This window comes from Bufo bufo, chromosome 6 (assembly GCF_905171765.1).
Source record: "Bufo bufo chromosome 6, aBufBuf1.1, whole genome shotgun sequence".
Taxonomy (NCBI): domain Eukaryota; kingdom Metazoa; phylum Chordata; class Amphibia; order Anura; family Bufonidae; genus Bufo; species Bufo bufo.
This window is the reverse complement of record NC_053394.1, coordinates 3,252,284-3,279,678: the sequence shown is the minus strand read 5'-3', so window position 1 is coordinate 3,279,678 and position 27,395 is coordinate 3,252,284. Positions and strand designations below refer to the sequence as shown.

The 27,395-nt window shown below is 44.1% G+C and overlaps 1 protein-coding gene across 1 annotated transcript in view; it reads right to left on the bottom strand.

The window, feature by feature from the left end:
• Nucleotides 1-5,757: 5,757 nt before the first annotated feature.
• Nucleotides 5,758-27,395, bottom strand: part of VAX1 (ventral anterior homeobox 1) — a 61,535-nt gene continuing 39,897 nt past the window's right edge. Inside the window, exon 3 of the mRNA XM_040436506.1 lies at nucleotides 5,758-6,225. Within this exon, the coding sequence (XP_040292440.1) occupies nucleotides 5,758-6,225 (468 nt within the window). The remainder of the gene's footprint in view (nucleotides 6,226-27,395) is intronic.

Here is a 27,395-nt window from a genome sequence, read left to right as displayed (position 1 = left end):
CGCACAGCCTCCTCTATACATCTGCTACTGCCTGTAGTCTGCTGACAGAGGAGGAATATTCAGCAACTGTCCTGTACACCCCCACAGCAGCCGCACAGCCTCCTCTATACATCTGCTACTGTCTGTAGTCTGCTGACAGATGAGGAAAGTGACTGTCCTGTTAACCCCCACAGCAGCCGCACAGCCTCCTCTATACATCTGCTACTGTCTGTAGTCTGCTGACAGATGAGGAATATTCAGCAACTGTCCTGTAAACCCCGCAGCAGCCGCACAGCCACCTCTATACATCTGCTTCTGTCTGTAGTCTGCTGACAGATGAGGAATATTCAGCAACTGTCCTATAAACCCCCGCAGCAGCCGCACAGCCTCCTCTATACATCTGCTACTGTCTGTAGTCTGCTGACAGATGAGGAATATTCAGCAACTGTCCTGTAAACTCCCGCAGCAGACGCACAGCCTCCTCTATACATCTGCTACTGTCTGTAGTCTGCTGACAGATGAGGAATATTCAGCAACTGTCCTGTAAACCCCCACAGCAGCCGCACAGCCTCCTCTATACATCAGCTACTGTCTGTAGTCTGCTGACAGATGAGGAATATTCAGCAACTGTCCTGTAAACCCCCGCAGCAGCCGCACAGCCTCCTCTATACATCTGCTACTGTCTGTAGTCTGCTGACAGATGAGGAATATTCAGCAACTGTCCTGTAAACCCCCGCAGCAGCCGCACAGCCTCCTCTATACATCTGCTACTGTCTGTAGTCTGCTGACAGATGAGGAATGTGACTGTCCTGTAAACCCCCGCAGCAGCCGCACAGCCTCCTCTATACATCTGCTACTGTCTGTAGTCTGCTGACAGATGAGAAATATTCAGCAACTGTCCTGTGAACCCCCGCAGCAGCCGCACAGCTTCCTCTATACATCTGCTACTGTCTGTAGTCTGCTGACAGATGAGAAATATTCAGCAACTGTCCTGTAAACCCCCGCAGCAGCCGCACAGCCTCCTCTATACATCTGCTACTGTCTGTAGTCTGCTGACAGATGAGGAATGTGACTGTCCTGTAAACCCCCGCAGCAGCCGCACAGCCTCCTCGATACATCTGCTACTATCTGTAGTCTGCTGACAGATGAGGAATATACAGGAACTGTCCTGTGAACCCCCACAGCAGCCGCACAGCCTCCTCTATACATCTGCTACTGTCTGTAGTCTGCTGACAGATGAGGAATATTCAGCAACTGTCCTGTAAACCCCCGCAGCAGCCGCACAGCCTCCTCTATACATCTGCTACTGTCTGTAGTCTGCTGACAGATGAGGAATATTCAGCAACTGTCCTGTAAACCCCCGCAGGAGCCGCACAGCCTCCTCTATACATCTGCTACTGTCTGTAGTCTGCTGACAGATGAGGAATATTCAGCAACTGTCCTGTAAACCCCGCAGCAGCCGCACAGCCTCCTCTATACATCTGCTACTGTCTGTAGTCTGCTGACAGATGAGGAATATTCAGCAACTGTCCTGTAAACCCTGCAGCAGCCGCACAGCCTCCTCTATACATCTGCTACTGTCTGTAGTCTGCTGACAGATGAGGAATATTCAGCAACTGTCCTATAAACCCCCGCAGCAGCCGCACAGCCTCCTCTATACATCTGCTACTGTCTGTAGTCTGCTGACAGATGAGGAATATTCAGCAACTGTCCTGTAAACCCCCGCAGCAGCCGCACAGCCTTCTTTATACATCTGCTACTGTCTGTAGTCTGCTGACAGATGAGGAATATTCAGCAACTGTCCTGTAAACCCCGCAGCAGCCGCACAGCCTCCTCTATACATCTGCTACTGTCTGTAGTCTGCTGACAGATGAGGAATATGACTGTCCTGTAAACCCCCACAGCTGCCGCACAGCTTCCTCTATACATCTGCTACTGTCTGTAGTCTGCTGACAGATGAGGAATATTCAGCAACTGTCCCTTAAACCCCCGCTGCAGCCGCACAGCCTCCTCCATACATCTTCTACTGTCTGTAGTCTGCTGACAGATGAGGAATATGACTGTCCTGTAAACCCCCACAGCAGCCGCACAGCCTCCTCTATACATCTGCTACTGTCTGTAGTCTGCTGACAGATGAGGAATATTCAGCAACTGTCCTGTAAACCCCCGCAGCAGCCGCACAGCCTCCTCTATACATCTGCTACTGTCTGTAGTCTGCTGACAAATGAGGAATATTCAGCAACTGTCCTGTAAACCCCCGCAGCAGCCGCACAGCCTCCTCTATACATCTGCTACTGTCTGTAGTCTGCTGACAGATGAGGAATATTCAGCAACTGTCCTGTAAACTCCCACAGCAGCCGCACAGCCTCCTCTATCCATCTACTACTGTCTGTAGTCTGCTGACAGATGAGGAATATTCAGCAACTGTCCTGTAAACCCCCGCAGCAGCCGCACAGCCTTCTTTATACATCTGCTACTGTCTGTAGTCTGCTGACAAATGAGGAATATTCAGCAACTGTCCTGTAAACCCCCGCAGCAGCCGCACAGCCTCCTCTATATATCTGCTACTGTCTGAAGTCTGCTGACAGATGAGGAATATGACTGTCCTGTAAACCCCTACAGAAGCCGCACAGCGTCCTCTATACATCTGCTACTGTCTGTAGTCTTCTGACAGATGAGGAATATGACTATCCTGTGAACCCCCGCAGCAGCCGCACAGCCTCCTCTATACATCTGCTACTGTCTGTAGTCTGCTGACAGATGAGGAATATTCAGCAACTGTCCTGTAAACCCCCGCAGCAGCCGCACAGCCTCCTCTATACATCTGCTACTGTCTGTAGTCTGCTGACAGATGAGGAATATGACTGTCCTGTGAACCCCCGCAGCAGCCGCACAGCCTCCTCTATACATCTGCTACTGTCTGTAGTCTGCTGACAGATGAGGAATATTCAGCAACTGTCCTGTAAACTCCCGCAGCAGCCGCACAGCCTCCTCTATACATCTGCTACTGTCTGTAGTCTGCTGACAGATGAGGAATATTCAGCAACTGTCCTGTAAACCCCCGCAGCAGCCGCACAGCCTCCTCTATACATCTGATACTGTCTGTAGTCTGCTGACAGATGAGGAATATTCAGAAACTGTCCTGTAAACCCGCAGCAGCCGCACAGCCTCCTCTATACATCTACTACTGTCTGTAGTCTGCTGACAGATGAGGAATATTCAGCAACTGTCCTGTAAACCCCCGCAGCAGCCGCACAGCCTCCTCTATACATCTACTACTGTCTGTAGTCTGCTGACAGATGAGAAATATTCATCAACTGTCCTGTAAACCCCGCAGCAGCCGCACAGCCTCCTCTATACATCTGCTACTGTCTGTAGTCTGCTGACAGAGGAGGAATATTCAGCAACTGTCCTGTAAACCCCACAGCAGCCGCACAGCCTCCTCTATACATCTGCTACTGTCTGTAGTCTGCTGACAGATGAGGAATATTCAGCAACTGTCCTGTAAACCCCCGCAGCAGCCGCACAGCCTCCTCTATACATCTGCTACTGTCTGTAGTCTGCTGACAGATGAGGAATATTCAGCAACTGTCCTGTAAACCCCTACAGCAGCCGCACAGCCTCCTCTATACATCTGCTACTGCCTGTAGTCTGCTGACAGAGGAGGAATATTCAGCAACTGTCCTGTACACCCCCACAGCAGCCGCACAGCCTCCTCTATACATCTGCTACTGTCTGTAGTCTGCTGACAGATGAGGAAAGTGACTGTCCTGTTAACCCCCACAGCAGCCGCACAGCCTCCTCTATACATCTGCTACTGTCTGTAGTCTGCTGACAGATGAGGAATATTCAGCAACTGTCCTGTAAACCCCGCAGCAGCCGCACAGCCACCTCTATACATCTGCTTCTGTCTGTAGTCTGCTGACAGATGAGGAATATTCAGCAACTGTCCTATAAACCCCCGCAGCAGCCGCACAGCCTCCTCTATACATCTGCTACTGTCTGTAGTCTGCTGACAGATGAGGAATATTCAGCAACTGTCCTGTAAACTCCCGCAGCAGACGCACAGCCTCCTCTATACATCTGCTACTGTCTGTAGTCTGCTGACAGATGAGGAATATTCAGCAACTGTCCTGTAAACCCCCACAGCAGCCGCACAGCCTCCTCTATACATCAGCTACTGTCTGTAGTCTGCTGACAGATGAGGAATATTCAGCAACTGTCCTGTAAACCCCCGCAGCAGCCGCACAGCCTCCTCTATACATCTGCTACTGTCTGTAGTCTGCTGACAGATGAGGAATATTCAGCAACTGTCCTGTAAACCCCGCAGCAGCCGCACAGCCTCCTCTATACATCTGCTACTGTCTGTAGTCTGCTGACAGATGAGGAATGTTCAGCAACTGTCCTGTAAACCCCCGCAGCAGCCGCACAGCCTCCTCTATACATCTGCTACTGTCTGTAGTCTGCTGACAGATGAGGAATATTCAGCAACTGTCCTGTAAACCCCCGCAGCAGCCGCACAGCCTCCTCTATACATCTGCTACTGTCTGTAGTCTGCTGACAGATGAGGAATGTGACTGTCCTGTAAACCCCCGCAGCAGCCGCACAGCCTCCTCTATACATCTGCTACTGTCTGTAGTCTGCTGACAGATGAGAAATATTCAACAACTGTCCTGTGAACCCCCGCAGCAGCCGCACAGCTTCCTCTATACATCTGCTACTGTCTGTAGTCTGCTGACAGATGAGAAATATTCAGCAACTGTCCTGTAAACCCCCGCAGCAGCCGCACAGCCTCCTCTATACATCTGCTACTGTCTGTAGTCTGCTGACAGATGAGGAATGTGACTGTCCTGTAAACCCCCGCAGCAGCCGCACAGCCTCCTCGATACATCTGCTACTATCTGTAGTCTGCTGACAGATGAGGAATATACAGGAACTGTCCTGTGAACCCCCACAGCAGCCGCACAGCCTCTTCTATACATCTGCTACTGTCTGTAGTCTGCTGACAGATGAGGAATATTCAGCAACTGTCCTGTAAACCCCCGCAGCAGCCGCACAGCCTCCTCTATACATCTGCTACTGTCTGTAGTCTGCTGACAGATGAGGAATATTCAGCAACTGTCCTGTAAACCCCCGCAGGAGCCGCACAGCCTCCTCTATACATCTGCTACTGTCTGTAGTCTGCTGACAGATGAGGAATATTCAGCAACTGTCCTGTAAACCCCGCAGCAGCCGCACAGCCTCCTCTATACATCTGCTACTGTCTGTAGTCTGCTGACAGATGAGGAATATTCAGCAACTGTCCTGTAAACCCTGCAGCAGCCGCACAGCCTCCTCTATACATCTGCTACTGTCTGTAGTCTGCTGACAGATGAGGAATATGACTGTCCTGTAAACCCCGCAGCAGCCGCACAGCCTCCTTTATACATCTGCTACTGTCTGTAGTCTGCTGACAGATGAGAATTATTTAGTGACTGTCCTGTGAACCCCCGCAGCAGCTGAAGGTTGTGCTGTATGTATCCTGAGGATGTGGATATGTCTAGTAGAATCCCCAGAGCCAGATCGTCAGTGTGGTTACAAAGTGACTGCTGGTGCATGAATTTAGGAAGTCATTTTCCATGAGCTCAGTGGATACTTTGACTGCCTAAGTGACCCACTGTCTCCTAGATTTGACTACCTGGCTTGTGAATTCTACCCCTACGGCTCTGGTTTTGGGGTACAATGTGGGGTACACCTATCTTCACACATGACAGACATACACACACACTATCTGCAGGGTCAGTCCAGAGACTTCTTCTCTAGAACCTCTTTGGAGGAGCTCCTGGAGTAGGGCTCAAAGGCTGAGGAGCTGAGGTATCGGGCCGAAAGTTCCTGGAGGTTTCCTGCCATTGTAAGGGGGTTAGATGTCAGCCGGTTGGCTACTGAACCCAGGAGAGATGGCATTGGCATGCTGAAGATGCTGTGTCCAGTGGGGGAGGTGTGGAGTCCAGACTGGTGAGGCGGTGTGCTGCTAACGTTATGGTGGGATGGGGCCCCATGGTCAGAACTGCTTGGGGCCCTTAAAGCACCTGTGGCACAAGCAGGAATTAATCCAGGCAAACCAGGAGGGGACAGAAGGCGACCTTGTTCCAGAAGTCTGAGCACACTGCAGGTGGCAGCCGTCTCCGAAACCACCGACCTCAACTCTGAGTCCTTCCCCTGGTCCTTCTTCTGCTTTGTTCTACGGTTCTGGAACCAAACCTTCACCTGCGAGTGAAGAACAACATCAGAAATAAGGTACATGGATGGAAAGACAGATACATAGACATTAGATAGATAGTTAGATAGATGAGATACATAATAGATAGGAGCCAAGTTGATATATACATAAATACATAGATCAATAGGTAAAGATTGATAGATTATAATAATGGGAAGATAATACTGATGGTAAATAGATAGGTAATAGATAGTGTGCTGTCCAAGCTTATGGCTCTCATTTAGAATCCATCATAATTGTATTGTTATATCTGTTATCCACTATACTCCGTGTACTTTGCTGCCATCTAGTGGCCATTGTTATATTTGGTTTATAAAGTTATCTATGGTTGTAATTCTTTGTCATTCATCTTGTAACTCCTCCTCCTCTGTGAGCTTGCATGCTGTGTCCTGCAGTCTTTTCCGGTCTGTCATGCATCACAGAGCTGGAGAGAGGATTTTCCTTTGACCTTTTTCATTGTTTTTCAATGTACATTCAAAAAATTACCTAAAAGGCAGATCCATTGCATCTCCCTCACTGGAATTCTACATGTAACTGGTGTTACTAGAGGACTGATTACAGTGAGATCACTTTCTTTGTTATAGAAGAGACTGCCACTCACACTCATCAGAGAGTTCTCTCACGTATATCGGTGGCAAATTAGTCAAAGGAAACCTAAGTCTACAGCGTCTGCATGTACACACATGGTCTGTGAGCAAGCTGCAGTTCTAGTAGTACCTTTCTGACAAAAGCATGTCCACAAAAAGCTCTGTGGCTTCCTCTATCACTGGACCAAAGTAAATGCATCAGGTTTCTGACAACTCATATGTAGGATGCAGAGCCCACGCTTATTATAGAGCAAAATGTACGATCTAAGAGCAGTTCATGTGGGTCATACAGAGGAAAATCTTGCTGCAGCACGGGAGGGACTAACTAACAAGAACAACACAAGCTCCAGGATCTGCATAACATTCTAAAGGGACTGGAATTGGCTAAATCAGACCTCCATCAACCTCGATACTGCTCTAGGTGTGAATCCAGTAGTGTCCAAACTACCACATAGCATGCAAGAAAAATGGGCACCAGGGATCCAGGTACAGAACAGAACATAATGTGTCCTTTCCCACTTTATCTTGCTTTGATAAACTTATCAGTGACCAAGCTTGGAAGAAGAATGATCCCAGCTTTAGCTTTGCCAAACCTACTCATCATAGCTTCATCAAGTTGTGAGCTTCATCATCATTCTTTAACCCCTTAAGGACTCAGCCCTATTTCACCTTAAAGACCCGGCCATTTTTTGCAAATCTTACCAGTGTCACTTTAAGTGGTGATAACTTTAAAACGCTTTGACTTATCCAGGCCATTCTGAGATTTTTTATTCGTCACATATTGTACTTCATGACACTGGTAAAATGAAGTAAAAAATGTATATTTTTATTTATAAAAAAATACCAAATTTACCAAAAATTTGTAAAAAATAGCAAATTTCCAAGTTTCAATTTCTCTACTTCTATAATACATAGTAATACCTCCAAAAATAGTTATTACTTTACATTCCCCATATGTCTACTTCATGTTTGTAGCATTTTGGGAATGATATTTTATTTTTGGGGGACGTTACAAGGGCTTAGAAGTTTAGAAGCAAATCTTGAAATTTTTCAGAAATTTTCAAAAACCCAATTTTTAGGGACCAGTTCAGGTCTGAAGTCACTTTGCGAGGCTTACATAATAGAAACAACCCAAAAATCACCCCATTCTATAAACTACACCCCTCAAGGTATTCAAAACTGATTTTACAAACTTTGTTAACCCTTTAGGTGTTCCACAAGAATTAATGGAATATAGAGATACAATTTCAAAATTTCACTTTTTTGGCAGATTTTCCATTTTAATAATTTTTTTCCAGTTACAAAGCAAGGGTTAACAGCCAAACCAAACTCAATATTTATGGCCCTGATTCTGTAGTTTACAGAAACACCCCATATGTGGTCGTAAACCGCTGTACGGGCACACGGCAGGGCGCAGAAGGAAAGGAATGCCATACGGTTTTTGGAAGGCAGGTTTTGCTGGACTGGTTTTTTGGCACCATGTCCCATTTGAAGCCCCCCTGATGCACCCCTAGAGTAGAAACTCCATAAAAAAGTGACCCCATCTAAGAAACTACACCCCTCAAGGTATTCAAAACTGATTTTACAAACGTCGTTAACCCTTTAGGTGTTCCACAAGAATTAATGGAAAATAGAGATACAATTTAAACATTTCACTTTTTTGGCAGATTTTCCATTTTAATATTTTTTTTACTTTTACAAAGCAAGGGTTAACAGCCAAATAAAACTCAATATTTATGGCCCTGATTCTGCAGTTTACAGAAACACCCCATATGTGGTCATAAACTACTGTACGGGCAAACGGCAGGGCGCAGAAGGAAAGGAATGCCATACGGTTTTTGGAAGGCAGATTTTGCTGGACTGTTTTTTTTGACACAATGTCCCATTTGAAGCCCCCCTGATGCACCCCTAGAGTAGAAACTCCAAAAAAGTGACCCCATTTTAGAAACTACGGGATAGGGTGGCAGTATTGTTGGTACTAGTTTAGGGTACATATGATTTTTGGTTGCTCTATATTACACTTTTTGTGAGGCAAGATAACATGAAATAGCTGTTTTGGCACCGTTTTTATTTTTTATTATTTAAAACATTCACCTGACAGGTTAGATCATGTGATATTTTTATATACCAGTATGTCACGGACGCGGCGATACCTAATATGTATACTTTTTTTTAATTTATGTAAGTTTTACACAATGATGTTATTTTTGAAGCAAAAAAAATCATGTTTTAGTGTTTCCATAGTCTGAGAGCCATAGCTTTTTCAGTTTTTGGGCGATTACCTTGGGTAGGGTATGATATTTGCGGGATGAGATGACGGTTTTATTGGCACTATTTTGGGGTGCGTGTGACTTTTTGATCGCTTGCTATTACACTTTTTGTGATGTAAGGTGACAACAAATGGTTTATTTAGCACAGTTTTTATTTTTTATTTTTTTACGGTGTTCATCTGAGGGGTTAGGTCATGTGATATTTTTATAGAGCCGGTCGATACGAACGCGGCGATACCAAATATGTATACTTTTTATTTATTTATGTAAGTTTTACACAATAACAGCTTTTTTAAAACAAAAAAAATGATGTTTTAGTGTCTCCATATTCTGAGCCATAGTTTTTTTATTTTTTGGGCGATTGTCTCAGATAGGGGCTCATTTTTTGCGGATGAGGTGACGGTTAGATTGGCACTATTTTGGTGGGCAAACGCCTTTTTGATCGCTTGCTGTTATACTTTTTGTGATGAAAGGTGACAAAAAATGGTTTATTTAGCACAGTTTTTATTTTTTATTTTTTACGGTGTTCATCTGAGGGGTTAGGTCATGTGATATGTTTATAGAGCCAGTCGATACGGACGCGGCGATACCTAATATGTATACTTTTTTACCAATTTTTTTTTACTTTATTTGGAGAAAATTTAGTTTTTGTTTATTTTTACTTGAAACTTTAAATTTTTGGGGGGGAAAACTTTATTTTTTCAACTTTTTTTTTCACTTTATTTTTTGTCCCACTTTGGGACTTGAACTTTTGGGGGTCTAATCCTTTACAATGCATTCCAATACTTCTGTATTACTCATACAGCTTCCGGCCTGTGAGATCCAGGGGGCTGGATCTCATAGGCTCGTCACCGGAAGGCAGCGCGATGGACGGAGAAAATACCGCAGCATGCTGCAGTTTTCTCTCCGGCCAAAAATACTGAACACTTGCCGGAATGCCGGCTCCGGCTTTAATTTACATTGAAGTGTATTAGTGCTGGATCCGGCATTAAGTGTTCAAGTAAAATGGATCCGGCTTTCCGGTCTGTGCATGCATAAAATTTATACCAGATCCGCTTTTCTGGATGACCTCGGAGAGACGGATCCGGTATTTCCGACAAATGCCATCCGTTTGCGTCCGGATTAGCGACAGAACTGCCGACCGGAATCCTCTGCCGCAAGTGTGAAAGTACCCTTAACCCTGCTACGTCTGATGGTGACCATTATGCACTATAGCTAAAAAATGTCCCATGCAGCCAATTTAGGAGAGTCAGAAGGAACTGCTCCAGAGGGGATGACTTCTACACACGCAAACATCTCCTTGATAAAAGTTATCCTGAGCAGACTGTTCATTCAGCATTACAGAAAGCTAGTCGGCTAGCCCAAACCAATTGCCTTACACCCAGTGCAAATAAGGATCATCCCCATCATACCAGTGCAGATTTATTACCACCTACTCCTCTGCACATAAACTAGTGAGAAGCATCCTGGCTAAACACTGGCCTATTCTACTTAAAGACACCATCCTGAAACCTTTAGTCCTACTTGAACATAACATTTTCCGTTCGTGAACGGAGAACGTGAATTTCCGCAAATGTTCGTGAACGGGCGAACCGCCATAGACTTCAATAGGCAGGCGAATTTTAAAACCCACAGGGACTCTTTCTGGCCACAATAGTGATGGAAAAGTTGTTTCAAGGGGACTAACACATGGACTGTGGCCGGAGGGGGATCCATGGCAAAACTCCCATGGAAAATTACATAGTTGACGCAGAGTTGGATTTTAATCCATAAAGGGCATAAATCACCTAACAATCCAATTATTTTTTTTGAACAACGTGGTTTAAAACATCCAGTGTGTGTATACGATCAGGTATGATGTTGTATCGATCAGGTAGTGTAAGGGTTACGCCCGCTTCACAGACATTGACAGACCAAACTCCCCTTTTAATGCACCGCAAACAACCGCAAACAACCGCAAACTCCCCATTTGTACAAGGTTGGATACCAAGCTAGCCATGTCCCGTTGATGTCATTGAAGGTTTCTTCCTCCACCCAGCCACGTACAACACCAAGGGTCCCCGAAAGGTGAATTGAATTGATGGTTAAAAAAACGCTGGCTCCCTCCCCTTTGTTTGAATCCACGGTCACTGCGTCTGCGCCGTGCAATTTACTGTCACACCTGATATGAGTGGTATTTTCTGTAGTACTATTCTCATCAGTTTAAATATAATTTTTTTTATCTGAAAGGTATTTGAGTGAGTAACACACTGTAACGGTATAAGTGGAGGCCTAGCCAGTGGGCACAATACAGTCTGTGGGCCTGACACACACGGGCTTGCAACTGTGATTAGATCACAGAAAAAGATTAAATATAATTTTTTTTATCTGCGAGGTATTTTCTGTCACCCCCTGTATGAATGGTGCACACAGTGCTGTCTGTGACTGAGCCTGCAGCCTCTCACACACGGGCAGGAAACTGCAATATATGTATATACATAAAAAAAACACCTATAAAGAAATAGCTGCTATTATCCCATCAGTAGGCCAGTGACTCCTGGCTGCTATAAATGCAATAGTCCCAGATGTGCTTGCAATGAATTTGCAAATGGCTCTCCAGAATTGTGAAGTAAACTGGACCCCTCTATTGGACACCATAAGCAGTGGAAATCTAGAGACCCAGAAGATATGATCGATAAACTTCTTAGCCAGCTGACTGGCTGAAGGTAATCTGGGCATAAGGACAATATGAGCCAGATGACTGGGCAAGTCCACAGCTATGTGCTGCCAAGGAGCCTCAGGAATAGGAAAATGACAATGAAGACCAGAGGGCCTTGGTTTTAGGGTCTTGTTCTGAGCGCAGGTGGTGCAAGCAGAAATGAAGTTCCAAGTATCCTCAAACATTGAAGGCCACCAATAATAATGAGAGATTAAATTTGCAGTTTTACGTTGACCAGGATGCCCAGCTACCTTGGAACCATGTCCCCAAGACAAAACCAGTTTTCTCACAGACTCAGGTACATATGACTTTCTCGGGGGAATGTTCTTCAGTCAAACAGGAGCCACAGTTAGAATTTTAGCAGGATCAATCATGTACTGCATCTTTTGATCAATGGGATCAAAGGATCTTGACAGGTGGTCAGATTTAACATTCTTATACGCAGAACAGAAGAAAATCTAATCGGGTGAAGAATAATGACCATAGGGCCTGTCAAGGATTAAGTTGTTGTCTGTAAATAAGTCACATTTTCATGATCAGTGTAGATCACTACAGGATGACTAGCCGACTCCAGCAGGTACCACCATTCTTCCAGAGTCAGCAATCTCCTATAGAGTAATTCCTCTCAGAAGCAGAGAAAGTGACTTTCGGGGCCTCTGTATGGAGGTCACGACTAGCCCGAGCATCCAGCAAGGGGTCTTGTCTGGGACACATATTCCAGTCAAAAACCTAGTTTTGATTTCCCTTTCCTTATTGGTCACCCCCCTACCTGCAGTGTTAGTTCTTCAGCACAAAGTGCATTGCAGCTTCAGTCTTTCAAGGTGACAAGAATCATGAAGACATGGGATCCTCTGCAGTCCCTGCATCATCCCCACCACCTGTGTCACCAGCAAGGTCCAGACTCTCTCGTTCACCTCAATGCCTGAGCCCCAGCCCGGTATACAGGACACAGGTCAAGAGGCAAGAAGCCTGCTAGAAGAGATAAATGGCCGCCGGACAGGCAGATACCAGAGCACTTCTCCTCCTTCCCTCCACATCAGGTGTAGTATCCCCCCCAACCAGTCCTCACAGGATGGTGGGAGTTTTGGAGTAGTTGCTGACATTCCTCACACTTACTGAGCCTGCTCCTCACAGCAATCATCCTCCATCACAGCCCGCTCCCTCCCCTCCACACCAGGTCTAGTATGTCCCCCACCAGTCCCCACCGGATGGTGAGAGTTTTGGAGTAGTTGCTGACATTCCTCACACTTACTGAGCCTGCTCCTCACAGCAATCATCCTCCATCACAGCCCGCTCCCTCCCCTCCACACCAGGTCTAGTATGTCCCCCACCAGTCCCCACCGGATGGTGAGAGTTTTGGAGTAGTTGGTGACATTCCTCACACTTACTGAGCCTGCTCCTCACAGCAATCATCCTCCATCACAGCCCGCTCCCTCCCCTCCACACCAGGTCTAGTATGTCCCCCACCAGTCCCCACCGGATGGTGAGAGTTTTGGAGTAGTTGCTGACATTCCTCACACTTACTGAGCCTGCTCCTCACAGCAATCATCCTCCATCACAGCCCGCTCCCTCCCCTCCACACCAGGTCTAGTATGTCCCCCACCAGTCCCCACCGGATGGTGAGAGTTTTGGAGTAGTTGCTGACATTCCTCACACTTACTGAGCCTGCTCCTCACAGCAATCATCCTCCATCACAGCCCGCTCCCTCCCCTCCACACCAGCTCTAGTATGTCCCCCACCAGTCCCCATCGGATGGTGAGAGTTTTGGAGTAGTTGCTGACATTCCTCACACTTACTGAGCCTGCTCCTCACAGCAATCATCCTCCATCACAGCCCGCTCCCTCCCCTCCACACCAGGTCTAGTATGTCCCCCACCAGTCCCCACCGGATGGTGAGAGTTTTGGAGTAGTTGCTGACATTCCTCACACTTACTGAGCCTGCTCCTCACAGCAATCATCCTCCATCACAGCCCGCTCCCTCCCCTCCACACCAGGTCTAGTATGTCCCCCACCAGTCCCCACCGGATGGTGAGAGTTTTGGAGTAGTTGCTGACATTCCTCACACTTACTGAGCCTGCTCCTCACAGCAATCATCCTCCATCACAGCCCGCTCCCTCCCCTCCACACCAGGTCTAGTATGTCCCCCACCAGTCCCCACCGAATGGTGAGAGTTTTGGAGTAGTTGCTGACATTCCTCACACTTACTGAGCCTGCTCCTCACAGCAATCATCCTCCATCACAGCCCGCTCCCTCCCCTCCACACCAGGTCTAGTATGTCCCCCACCAGTCCCCACCGGATGGTGAGAGTTTTGGAGTAGTTGATGACATTCCTCACACTTACTGAGCCTGCTCCTCACAGCAATCATCCTCCATCACAGCCCGCTCCCTCCCCTCCACACCAGGTCTAGTATGTCACCCACCAGTCCCCACCGGATGGTGAGAGTTTTGGAGTAGTTGCTGACATTCCTCACACTTACTGAGCCTGCTCCTCACAGCAATCATCCTCCATCACAACCCGCTCCCTCCCCTCCACATCAGGTCTAGTATGTCCCCCACCAGTCCCCACCGGATGGTGAGAGTTTTGGAGTAGTTGCTGACATTCCTCACACTTACTGAGCCTGCTCCTCACAGCAATCATCCTCCATCACAGCCCGCTCCCTCCCCTCCACACCAGGTCTAGTATGTCCCTCACCAGTCCCCACCGGATGGTGAGAGTTTTGGAGTAGTTGCTGACATTCCTCACACTTACTGAGCCTGCTCCTCACAGCAATCATCCTCCATCACAGCCCGCTCCCTCCCCTCCACACCAGGTCTAGTATGTCCCCCACCAGTCCCCACCGGATGGTGAGAGTTTTGGAGTAGTTGCTGACATTCCTCACACTTACTGAGCCTGCTCCTCACAGCAATCATCCTCCATCACAGCCCGCTCCCTCCCCTCCACACCAGGTCTAGTATGTCCCTCACCAGTCCCCACCGGATGGTGAGAGTTTTGGAGTAGTTGCTGACATTCCTCACACTTACTGAGCCTGCTCCTCACAGCAATCATCCTCCATCACAGCCCGCTCCCTCCCCTCCACACCAGGTCTAGTATGTCCCCCACCAGTCCCCACCGGATGGTGAGAGTTTTGGAGTAGTTGCTGACATTCCTCACACTTACTGAGCCTGCTCCTCACAGCAATCATCCTCCATCACAGCCCGCTCCCTCCCCTCCACACCAGGTCTAGTATGTCCCCCACCAGTCCCCACCGGATGGTGAGAGTTTTGGAGTAGTTGCTGACATTCCTCACACTTACTGAGCCTGCTCCTCACAGCAATCATCCTCCATCACAGCCTGCTCCCTCCCCTCCACACCAGGTCTAGTATGTCCCCCACCAGTCCCCACCGGATGGTGAGAGTTTTGGAGTAGTTGCTGACATTCCTCACACTTACTGAGCCTGCTCCTCACAGCAATCATCCTCCATCACAGCCCGCTCCCTCCCCTCCACACCAGGTCTAGTATGTCCCCCACCAGTCCCCACCGGATGGTGAGAGTTTTGGAGTAGTTGCTGACATTCCTCACACTTACTGAGCCTGCTCCTCACAGCAATCATCCTCCATCACAGCCCGCTCCCTCCCCTCCACACCAGGTCTAGTATGTCCCCCACCAGTCCCCACCAGATGGTGAGAGTTTTGGAGTAGTTGCTGACATTCCTCACACTTACTGAGCCTGCTCCTCACAGCAATCATCCTCCATCACAGCCCGCTCCCTCCCCTCCACACCAGGTCTAGTATGTCCCCCACCAGTCCCCACCGGATAGTGAGAGTTTTGGAGTAGTTGCTGACATTCCTCACACTTACTGAGCCTGCTCCTCACAGCAATCATCCTCCATCACAGCCCGCTCCCTCCCCTCCACACCAGGTCTAGTATGTCCCCCACCAGTCCCCACCGGATGGTGAGAGTTTTGGAGTAGTTGCTGACATTCCTCACACTTACTGAGCCTGCTCCTCACAGCAATCATCCTCCATCACAGCCCGCTCCCTCCTGCCTTGCGTACAGAGCTCTCCTCCTGTGCCCAGGGTTCAGGAGTGCAGGGCCACTCACCAGCCAGCCCAAAGCTGGAGCCAGGTGTTGCCCCCCTCCTGCACAGTCCTGTCCTCATTAACCCCAGCACTGCCAGCAATAGGCCTGATGCAGCAGCAATTTCCAGAGCCTCTTCCATCCTAAGGACAGAAGTGAGCTGACAGTTGTCACGCATGTCACCAGTCCCCTCTGTATACTGATCCCCATGTTAGCCCATCACTAGTGCATCCCCGCCCTGTTAACAGTATGTCCCTGGAGTCTGTGAGCCTTGCGGCTACACCTTTATAACCCCCATCCCTCCACCTGTATCATCAGCAAGAGGATCAACCGCCGATAGCTCCCGCTGTCGCACCTCTGCTCCCGCTGTCGCACCTCTGCTCCCCACCACTCCAGATCCCCTAGGCCTCAACCTCTTCTTTACTCACCAGTCTCCAGCCTCCACAACAATGCTTTACCTACTCACCGTTCCGTTTCACGGCGGCTTCCGCTCATTCATCGGAGCCTTCCCAAGAATCTCTCTGCCACGACGAGGGACATCACAGACATGGCGACTCCAGTTCAGCCTGTATTCGCCCAAAAGTAGGTCATGGTCCAGAGTGTCCACTAGGTGAGTGCAACTGGGACTCAGCGTGGAGGGGGCGGTTAATGATAGTACACAGAACATTAGAAAAGCACTTATTTTAGAAAAGTTTCTGCCTCTCCAGCTAATGTACAGCACATCCCCCCCTTCTAGTAATTCTAACTCTTCTTTTGCTACCCAGGTGCCGGAGCAGTTGGCAGACAGCAGGAGCCGGTCTTCCGCTAATTCGGGGGCCCCTGCTTGTTCAGTGTCACTGCTGAGCGGGCACCTGGCTGATGAAGTAAAAGAAAAAATCTGGGCCCATCAGTATGTAGATGTTTATTCTTTAGTCCCACCGGAAATAGAATCTGGATAAATTATTTAAACGTCCAGGTGACTCGGAGGTAGACAAGTGTAGGCTAATCCCCCAAACAATCAGGAATTGGCTCAAGGCTTCACTAAATTTGCCAGCACCCTCTGTGTTTCCCGGAATTGCCACCCCCCCATTGTTTTCTTACCTGACATGATCTGGGGGCTTACAAGGTGGACGGTTGTTCATGCTGGGCTAGATATGACTAGCAGTTCCGTAGGTCATGGCAGCGTGACATGATTTAACTTTGGATAGCCAGGACGTCAACCTGTGGCTTCTGGTAATGACTCCTAGCCATCCTGCATCTCACACCTTTCCAAGGAGGGCCGGTGCACACAGCGGAGCATCGGCCTACACAGCCAATCCCAAGATACTGCACCTCCTGCCACCTTAGACACAAATGTTCCCACTGCGGGGGATCACACCTAGCAGTGCGAGGCTTTGAGAATGCAAAGTTGGCCACAGCAAAATCTGCAGAACCTGCCCCGTCTCGAAGGGAGGACGCCAGTAAATTGCCTAAGGATGGAACCGAGACTCACCCAGTATCCCACATCTGGGTTTTGGACCCCCTTCACTCACTGCGACGAGCCATCTTTTGCTGACAATGTGAATTCAACCAAAGATCATCCAGAGGTGGTTGCAAAAAAAATATAAAAAAATTATTGCAATTGTAAATCGATCAGTTGAGTCTAAAGTTCATTACGCTTCCTTCGATAGGGCGCTACTCGTAGCGAGGCAAGCTGGTCAAGGAACATTGATGGCAAAATCCATCACTGAGTCGGCTTTCCGTCTCCTGTCGCTTCACCATGAATGCTTCCACCTCCTACGCTGGTTTTCCAGGGACACTACTACTATGATATGAGCTTACCAATGGGATGCTCCATATCCTGTAGATACTTTGAAATATTTAGCTCTTTCTTCCAGTGGGTGGTCTCCGAGGAGTCAGGACGCCCATCTGTACTGCATTATTTAGATGATTTCCTTTTCATAGGCCCAGCAGGTGCGGAGGTAACAGAGGGTCCACTACCTGTCCTTACATTCTTAGGCATCGAAATTGATGTAGATAGGATGGTATTCCGTTTATCTCTACAAAAATTTACCAACTTAAAAGGCCTCCTGTCCTAAGTCCTGTCTTCCAAAAAGGTTACCCTTAGACAGGTTCAGTCCCTACTAGGGCATCTCACATTTGCCAGTAGGGTGCTTTCCCTCGCTACTAAGGGTGTAAAGAACCATCTATCAAGCAGGACCTTTCAGCGTGGCACTCCTTTCTGTCAGAATTTACTGCCGCCTCTTGCTGGCAGGAGCCTGAGATCCCAAATACCCATTTAGAACTCTTTACAGATGCAGCGGGCAGCAGAGGCATGGGGGGCTACTTTCAGGGTGAATGGTTCGCTACAGCATGGCCACAGTCATGGGAAGGGTCACCATTGCTCCGTAATCGGACATGTCTGGAGCTCTATCCCATAGTTGCAGCGGTCAAGGTTTGGGGAGAGGAGATGAGAAAAAGATGCATAGTATTCTAGACAGACAATATTAGTGTGGTAGACGTCCTGAATAGGTCTACATCATCCTCTCTCCCAGTCCTCGCCTTACTGCGCCATCCTTTATTGCCTAGAGATAAATCTCTGGCTTATGGAACATCGTTTCAGAGAATTGCTGAACCTGGTGAAGCAATCTATGGCTCCTACCACCTTCTGATCCTATTACAGTACCTGGCTCCGATAGCTCGATGTCGCAAACAAGGAACAGGGAATACGGGGTCATCATAGCAGAGTCATCGCCACTCTAGGTCTATTGGAGGCCATGCGGTCTCAAGGAGCCTCTAGGGCGGCAGCCGCTAAGACTCTTCCCGCACTAGCCTATCTGTGTCAGTTAATGGATAGTGAGGAGCCACAGCGGTCATATTTGAATTTGCGATACTTTGCAAATATTTTTTAGAATATTTGTCAAATATTTGCAAATTCGAATATTCGTTATATTCTACTTTTTTTTATTTTTTTTATGGAAAATCGGCAAGGTAATGACCGCGTAGTAGGCAAATATTACACAATCAATACAGGCGTGTGTAAAAAACTAATATATAGCACTATAGAATATAGTTCTATATATTCGTTTTTTTGATATTCGTCATTTTTTTCCATCTGAAGTTATGATTCCTCCCTGCTCAAGTTGCTTGTCGAAAATAACGAATATTCTACAAAACGAATATATAGCACTATATTAGAAATATTTGCGAAGTATCGAAGTTGTGATATTCACGATAAATATTTGTAATTCGAATATTCGCGCTCAACACTATTAATGGAATGAGAGGGAGTACATTTCCATTTCTTGGTTAAGAAAATTGTTCAGGGCTGGAAAAAAAAAAATATACTCCTGCACAAAAACAGACAAACGCAGACTAATTGGTGCGCGCCGATTCTTCCGAGACACTCCTTTTTCGTTCTGCATTTACCCTTTTGTTTTTCGGGGCTTTTCACATTAGCGACTTAATATCACAACGGACCGCTTTAGAAGGCGGTTTACAAAAAGAGGATGTCCTTCTATTTTCTGATTCCATTATTGTTTAGCTGCTGGAATCCAAAACGGATCAGCAGGGAGACAGCCGTATTGTCCCGTTATACGCTATTGCCCTGTTCACAACCTCCGTCAATATGTAAGTATCAGACCCCCCCACAAAAGGCTCACTACTTATTCAGGGGACTGCGTTGGTCCCAGATTTACCCAGAATTAACCCACATACGGAATCTCTGTCGTTCCCCGTTCATTCTCATCGTACATGCCGGGGGAATGACCTGGACTCTCAGAAGAATGTCCAATTGATACACACCATAAAAGCAGATTTAGATGTTGTGCCTTAGTTGAGGGCGTTTCGCTGGTTTGGTCGGAAATAGTTCCCAGATCTACCTGGCCTGTGGCTAAAAACTATTTTTCCATGGAGAGGTGCCGTAGAAAACTGAATATGGGCAGCCTCCGCGTTTGTCTGCCCATTAGACATAGGGTGATTGAGAGTGGTGGTAATTCTTTAAAAAGACAGGATGGCGTCCATTTGAACTTTATAGGCCTAGATATATTGAATATGGACTTTCAGAATGGTTTTGACTGGGTTCTGACCTCGTGGCGCCATCTCTCAGGTTAGGTTTAACCTTCAAGACGTTGGCAGGTTTGTGAGACCAGAACCTATGGAATTTGGGAAATTAATACTGAGAGGTGGTACCCCACGGGTTCATCTCTCGGTTGCAGACTCTTGGAAGTTGGGTTATAATATTGTGCCCGCAGTGGCTCGCATATCGTTCTCGGAGTGATGTTATTATTCAATAAAGCTGTGCCCAGTTTAAATCCAACGAGTGTCCGCTTCTTCTTTTGGTTGTGCCACGGCTTTAGTAAAATCCATAAAGTCTAATAAGTATTGTGTTTGCTATCGCCTGTATGGGATGCACCCAATTCACCGGTCAGGACTTGGAGAAGAACCTACACGTCACCATCTTAACAGAAGGACTTTCCTGTGTAAGAACTGCCCCTGATATATCGATATATTGCACGAGAACCAGATGGACAAGGGCAATTTAATACAGCAGAGACTTTTTAGGGTTAACTATATATGAAGTATGAGGTATAATAGATGCAGTGTGTACCGATATATAGTATATACAGCAGTGTACTGATATGTGAGGTATAATAGATGCAGTGTACAGATATATAGTATATACAGCAGTGTACTGATATGTGAGGTATGAGGTATAATAGATGCAGTGTGTACAGATATATAGTATATACAGCAGTGTACTGATATGTGAGGTATGAGATATAATAGATGCAGTGTGTACAGATATATAGTATATACAGCAGTGTACTGATATGTGAGGTACAAGGTATAATAGATGCAGTGTGTACAGATATATAGTATATACAGCAGTGTACTGATATGTGAGGTATGATAGACGCAGTGTGTACAGATATATAGTATATACAGCAGTCTACTGATATGTGAGGTACGAGGTATGATAGACGCAGTGTGTACAGATATATAGTATATACTGCAGTGTACTAATATGTGAGGTACGAGGTATAATAGATGCAGTGTACAGATATATAGTATATACAGCAGTGTACTGATATGTGAGGTATGAGGTATAATAGATGCAGTGTACAGATATATAGTATATACAGCAGTGTACTGATATGTGAGGTATGAGGTATAATAGATGCAGTGTGTACAGATATATAGTATATACAGCAGTGTACGGATATGTGAGGTACGAGGTATAATAGATGCAGTGTGTACAGATATATAGTATATACAGCAATGTACTGATATGTGAGGTATGAGGTATAATAGATACAGTGTACAGATATATAGTATATACAGCAGTGTACTGATATGTGAGGTACGAGTTATAATAGATGCAGTGTACAGATATATAGTATATACAGCAGTGTACTGATATGTGAGGTACGAGGTATAATAGATGCAGTGTACAGATATATAGTATATACAGCAGTGTACTGATATGTGAGGTATAATAGATGCAGTGTACAGATATATAGTATATACAGCAGTGTACTGATATGTGAGGTATGAGGTATAATAGATGCAGTGTGTACAGAAATATAGTATATACAGCAGTGTACTGATATGTGAGGTACGAGGTATAATAGATGCAGTGTGTACAGGTATACAGTATATACAGCCGTGTACTGATAGGTGAGGTACGAGGTATAATAGATGCAGTGTGTACAGATATATAGTATATACAGCAGTGTACTGATATGTGAGGTACAGGGTATAATAGACGCAGTGTGTACAGATATATAGTATATACAGCAGTGTACTGATATGTGAGGTACGAGGTATAATAGATGCAGTGTGTACAGATATATAGTATATACAGCAGTGTACTGATATGTGAGGTACGAGGTATAATAGATGCAGTGTGTACAGATATATAGTATATACTGCAATGTACTGATATGTGAGGTATGAGGTATAATAGATACAGTGTACAGATATATAGTATATACAGCAGTGTACGGATATGTGAGGTACGAGTTATAATAGATGCAGTGTGTACAGATATATAGTATATACAGCAATGTACTGATATGTGAGGTATGAGGTATAATAGATACAGTGTACAGATATATAGTATATACAGCAGTGTACTGATATGTGAGGTACGAGTTATAATAGATGCAGTGTACAGATATATAGTATATACAGCAGTGTACTGATATGTGAGGTACGAGGTATAATAGATGCAGTGTACAGATATATAGTATATACAGCAGTGTACTGATATGTGAGGTATGAGGTATAATAGATGCAGTGTGTACAGAAATATAGTATATACAGCAGTGTACTGATATGTGAGGTACGAGGTATAATAGATGCAGTGTGTACAGGTATACAGTATATACAGCCGTGTACTGATAGGTGAGGTACGAGGTATAATAGATGCAGTGTGTACAGATATATAGTATATACAGCAGTGTACTGATATGTGAGGTATGAGGAATAATAGATGCAGTGTGTACAAATATATAGTATATACAGCAGTGCACTGATATGTGAGGTACGAGGTATAATAGATGCAGTGTACAGATATATAGTATATACAGCAGTGTACTGATATGTGAGGTACGAGGTATAATAGATGAAGTGTACAGATATATAGTATATACAGCAGTGTACTGATATGTGAGGTATGAGGTATAATATATGCAGTGTGTACAGATATATAGTACATACAGCAGTGTACTGATATGTGAGGTATGAGGTATAATAGATACAGTATTTACAAATATAAAGTATATACAGCAGTGTACTGATAGGAAAGGTATGAGGTATAATAGATGCAGTGTGTACAGATATATAGTATATACAGCAGTGTACTGATATGTGAGGTACGAGGTATAATAGATGCAGTGTGTACAGGTATATAGTATATACAGCAGTGTACTGATATGTAAGGTGCGAGGTATAATAGATGCAGTGTGTACAGATATATAGTATATACAGCAGTGTACTGATATGTGAGGTACAAGGTATAATAGATGCAGTGTGTACAGATATATAGTATATACAGCAGTGTACTGATATGTGAGGTACGAGGTATAATAGATGCAGTGTGTACAGATATATAGTATATACAGCAGTGTACTGATATGTGAGGTATGAGGTATAATAGATTAGGTGTACAGATATATAGTATATACAGCAGTGTACTGATAGGAAAGGTATGAGGTATAATAGATGTAGTGTGTACAGATATATAGTATATACAGCAGTATACTGATATGTGAGGTACGAGGTATAATAGATGCAGTGTGTACAGATATATAGTATATACAGCAGTGTACTGAAATGTGAGATACGAGGTATAATAGACGCAGTGTGTACAGATATATAGTATATACAGCAGTGTACTGATATAAGAGGTATGAGGTATAATAGATGCAGTGTACAGATATATAGTATATACAGCAGTGTACTGATATGTGAGGTATGAGATATAAATGATGCAGTGTGTACAGATATATAGTATATACAGCAGTGTACTGATATGTGAGGTATGAGGTATAATAGATGCAGTGTGTACAGATATATAGTATATACAGCAGTGTACTGATATGTGAGGTATGAGGTATAATAGATACAGTATTTACAAATATATAATATATACAGCAGTGTACTGATATGTGACGTATAATAGATGCAATGTGTACAGATATATAGTATATACAGCAGTGTACTGATATTTGAGGTATAATAGATGAAGTGTGTACAGATATATAGTATATACAGCAGTGTACTGATATGTGAGGTACGAGGTATAATAGATGCCGTGTGTACAGATATATAGTATATACAGCAGTGTACTGATATGTGAGGTATGAGGTATAATAGATGCAGTGTGTACAGATATATAGTATATACAGCAGTGTACTGATATGTGAGGTATAATAGATGCAGTGTGTACAGATATATAGTATATACAGCAGTGTACTGATATGTGAGGTATGAGGTATAATAGATGCAGTGTACAGATATATAGTATATACAGCAGTGTACTGATATGTGAGGTATGAGGTATAATAGATGCAGTGTGGACAGATATATAGTATATACAGCAGTGTACTGATATGTGAGGTATGAGGTATAATAGATGCAGTGTGTACAGATATATGGTATATACAGGAGTGTACTGATATGTGAGGTACAAGGTATAATAGACGCAGTGTGTACAGATATATAGTATATACAGCAGTGTACTGATATGTGAGGTATGAGGTATAATAGATGCAGTGTGTACAGATATATAGTATATACAGCAGTGTACTGATATGTGAGGTACGAGGTATAATAGATGCAGTGTGTACAGATATATAGTATATACTGCAGTGCACTGATATGTGAGGTACGAGGTATAATAGATACAGTATTTACAAATATATAGTATATACAGCAGTGTACTGATATGTGAAGTATAATAGATGCAGTGTGTACAGATATATAGTATATACAGCAGTGTACTGATATGTGAGGTATGAGGTATAATAGATGCAGTATTTACAAATATATAGTATATACAGCAGTGTACTGATATGTGAGGTATAAAGGTATAATAGATGCAGCGTGTACAGATATATAGTATATACAGCAGTGTACTGAAATTTGAAGTATGAGGTATAATAGATGTAGTGTACAGATATATAGTATATACAGCAGTGTACTGATATGTGAGGTATGAGGTATAATAGATGCAGTGTGTACAAATATATAGTATATACAGCAGTGTACTGATATGTGAGGTATGAGGTATAATAGATGCAGTGTACAGATATATAGTATATACAGCAGTGTACTGATATGTGAGGTATGAGGTATAATAGATGCAGTGTGTACAGATATATAGTATATACAGCAGTGTACTGATAGGTGAGGTATGAGGTATAATAGATGCAGTGTGTACAGATATATAGTATATACAGCAGTGTACTGATATGTGAGGTATGAGGTATAATAGATGCAGTGTACAGATATATAGTATATAAAGCAGTGCACTGATATGTGAGGTATGAGGTATAATAGATGCAGTGTGTACAGATATATAGTATATACAGCAGTGTACTGATATGTGAGGTATGAGGTATAATAGATGCAGTGTGTACAGATATATAATATATACAGCAGTGTACTGATATGTGAGGTATGAGGTATAATAGATGCAGTGTATAGATATATAGTATATACAGCAGTGATCTGATATGTAACCTATGAGGTATAATAGATGCAGTATGTACAGATATATAGTATATACAGCAGTGTACTGATATGTGAGGTACGAGGTATAATAGATGCAGTGTGTACAGATATATAGTATATACAGCAGTGTACTGATATGTGAGGTACGAGGTATAATATATTCTGTGTGTACAGATATATAGTATATACAGCAGTGTACTGATATGTGAGGTATGATAGATGCAGTGTACAGATATATAGTATATGCAGCAGTGTACTGATATGTGAGGTACGAGGTATAATAGATGCAGTGTGTACAGATATATAGTATATACAGTAGTGTACTGATAGATGAGGTATAATATATGCAGTGTGTACAGATATATAGTATATACAGCAGTGCACTGATATGTGAGGTATGATAGATGCAGTGTACAGATATATAGTATATACAGCAGTGTACTGATATGTGAGGTATGAGGTATAATAGATGCAGTGTGTACAGATATATAGTATATACAGCAGTGTACTGATAGATGAGGTATAATAGATGCAGTGTACAGATATATAGTATATACAGCAGTGCACTGATATGTGAGGTATGATAGATGCAGTGTACAGATATATAGTATATACAGCAGTGTACTGATATATGAGGTATAATAGATTCAGTGTGTACAGATATATAGTATATACAGCAGTGTACTGATAGATGAGGTATAATAGATGCAGTGTACAGATATATAGTATATACAGCAGTGTACTGATATGTGAGGTATGAGGTATAATAGATGTAGGTGTGTACAGATATATAGTATATACAGCAGTGTACAGATATATAGTATATACAGCAGTGCACTGATATGTGAGGTATGCGATATAATAGATGCAGTGTACAGATATATAGTATATACAGCAGTGTACTGATATATGAGGTATAATAGATGCAGTGTGTACAGATATATAGTATATACAGCAGTGTACTGATAGATGAGGTATAATAGATGCAGTGTACAGATATATAGTATATACAGCAGTGTACTGATATGTGAGGTACGAGGTAGAATAGATGAGGTGTGTACAGATATATAGTATATACAGCAGTGTACTGATAGGAAAGGTATAAGGTATAATAGATGCAGTGTGTACAGATATATAGTATATACAGCAGTGTACTGATATGTGAGGTACGAGGTATAATAGATGCAGTGTGTACAGATATATAGTATATACAGCAGTGTACTGATATGTGAGGTACGAGGCATAATAGATGCAGTGTGTACAGATATATAGTATATACAGCAGTGTACTGATATATGAGGTATGATAGATGCAGTGTGTACAGATATATAGTATATACAGCAGTGTACTGATAGATGAGGTATAATAGATGCAGTGTACAGATATATAGTATATACAGCAGTGTACTGATATGTGAGGTATGAGGTATAATAGATGCAGTGTGTACAGATATATAGTATATACAGCAGTGTACTGATATGTGAGGTATGAGATATAATAGATGCAGTGTGTACAGATATATAGTATATACAGCAGTGTACTGATATGTGAGGTACAAGGTATAATAGATGCAGTGTGTACAGATATATAGTATATACAGCAGTGTACTGATATGTGAGGTATGATAGACGCAGTGTGTACAGATATATAGTATATACAGCAGTCTACTGATATGTGAGGTACGAGGTATGATAGACGCAGTGTGTACAGATATATAGTATATACTGCAGTGTACTAATATGTGAGGTACGAGGTATAATAGATGCAGTGTACAGATATATAGTATATACAGCAGTGTACTGATATGTGAGGTATGAGGTATAATAGATGCAGTGTACAGATATATAGTATATACAGCAGTGTACTGATATGTGAGGTATAATAAATGAAGTGTGTACAGATATATAGTATATACAGCAGTGTACGGATATGTGAGGTACGAGGTATAATAGATGCAGTGTGTACAGATATATAGTATATACAGCAATGTACTGATATGTGAGGTATGAGGTATAATAGATACAGTGTACAGATATATAGTATATACAGCAGTGTACTGAATATGTGAGGTACGAGTTATAATAGATGGAGGTGTACAGATATATAGTATATACAGCAGTGTACTGATATGTGAGGTACGAGGTATAATAGATGCAGTGTACAGATATATAGTATATACAGCAGTGTACTGATATGTGAGGTATAATAGATGCAGTGTACAGATATATAGTATATACAGCAGTGTACTGATATGTGAGGTATGAGGTATAATAGATGCAGTGTGTACAGAAATTAGTATATACAGCAGTGTACAGATATGTGAGGTACGAGGTATAATAGATGCAGTG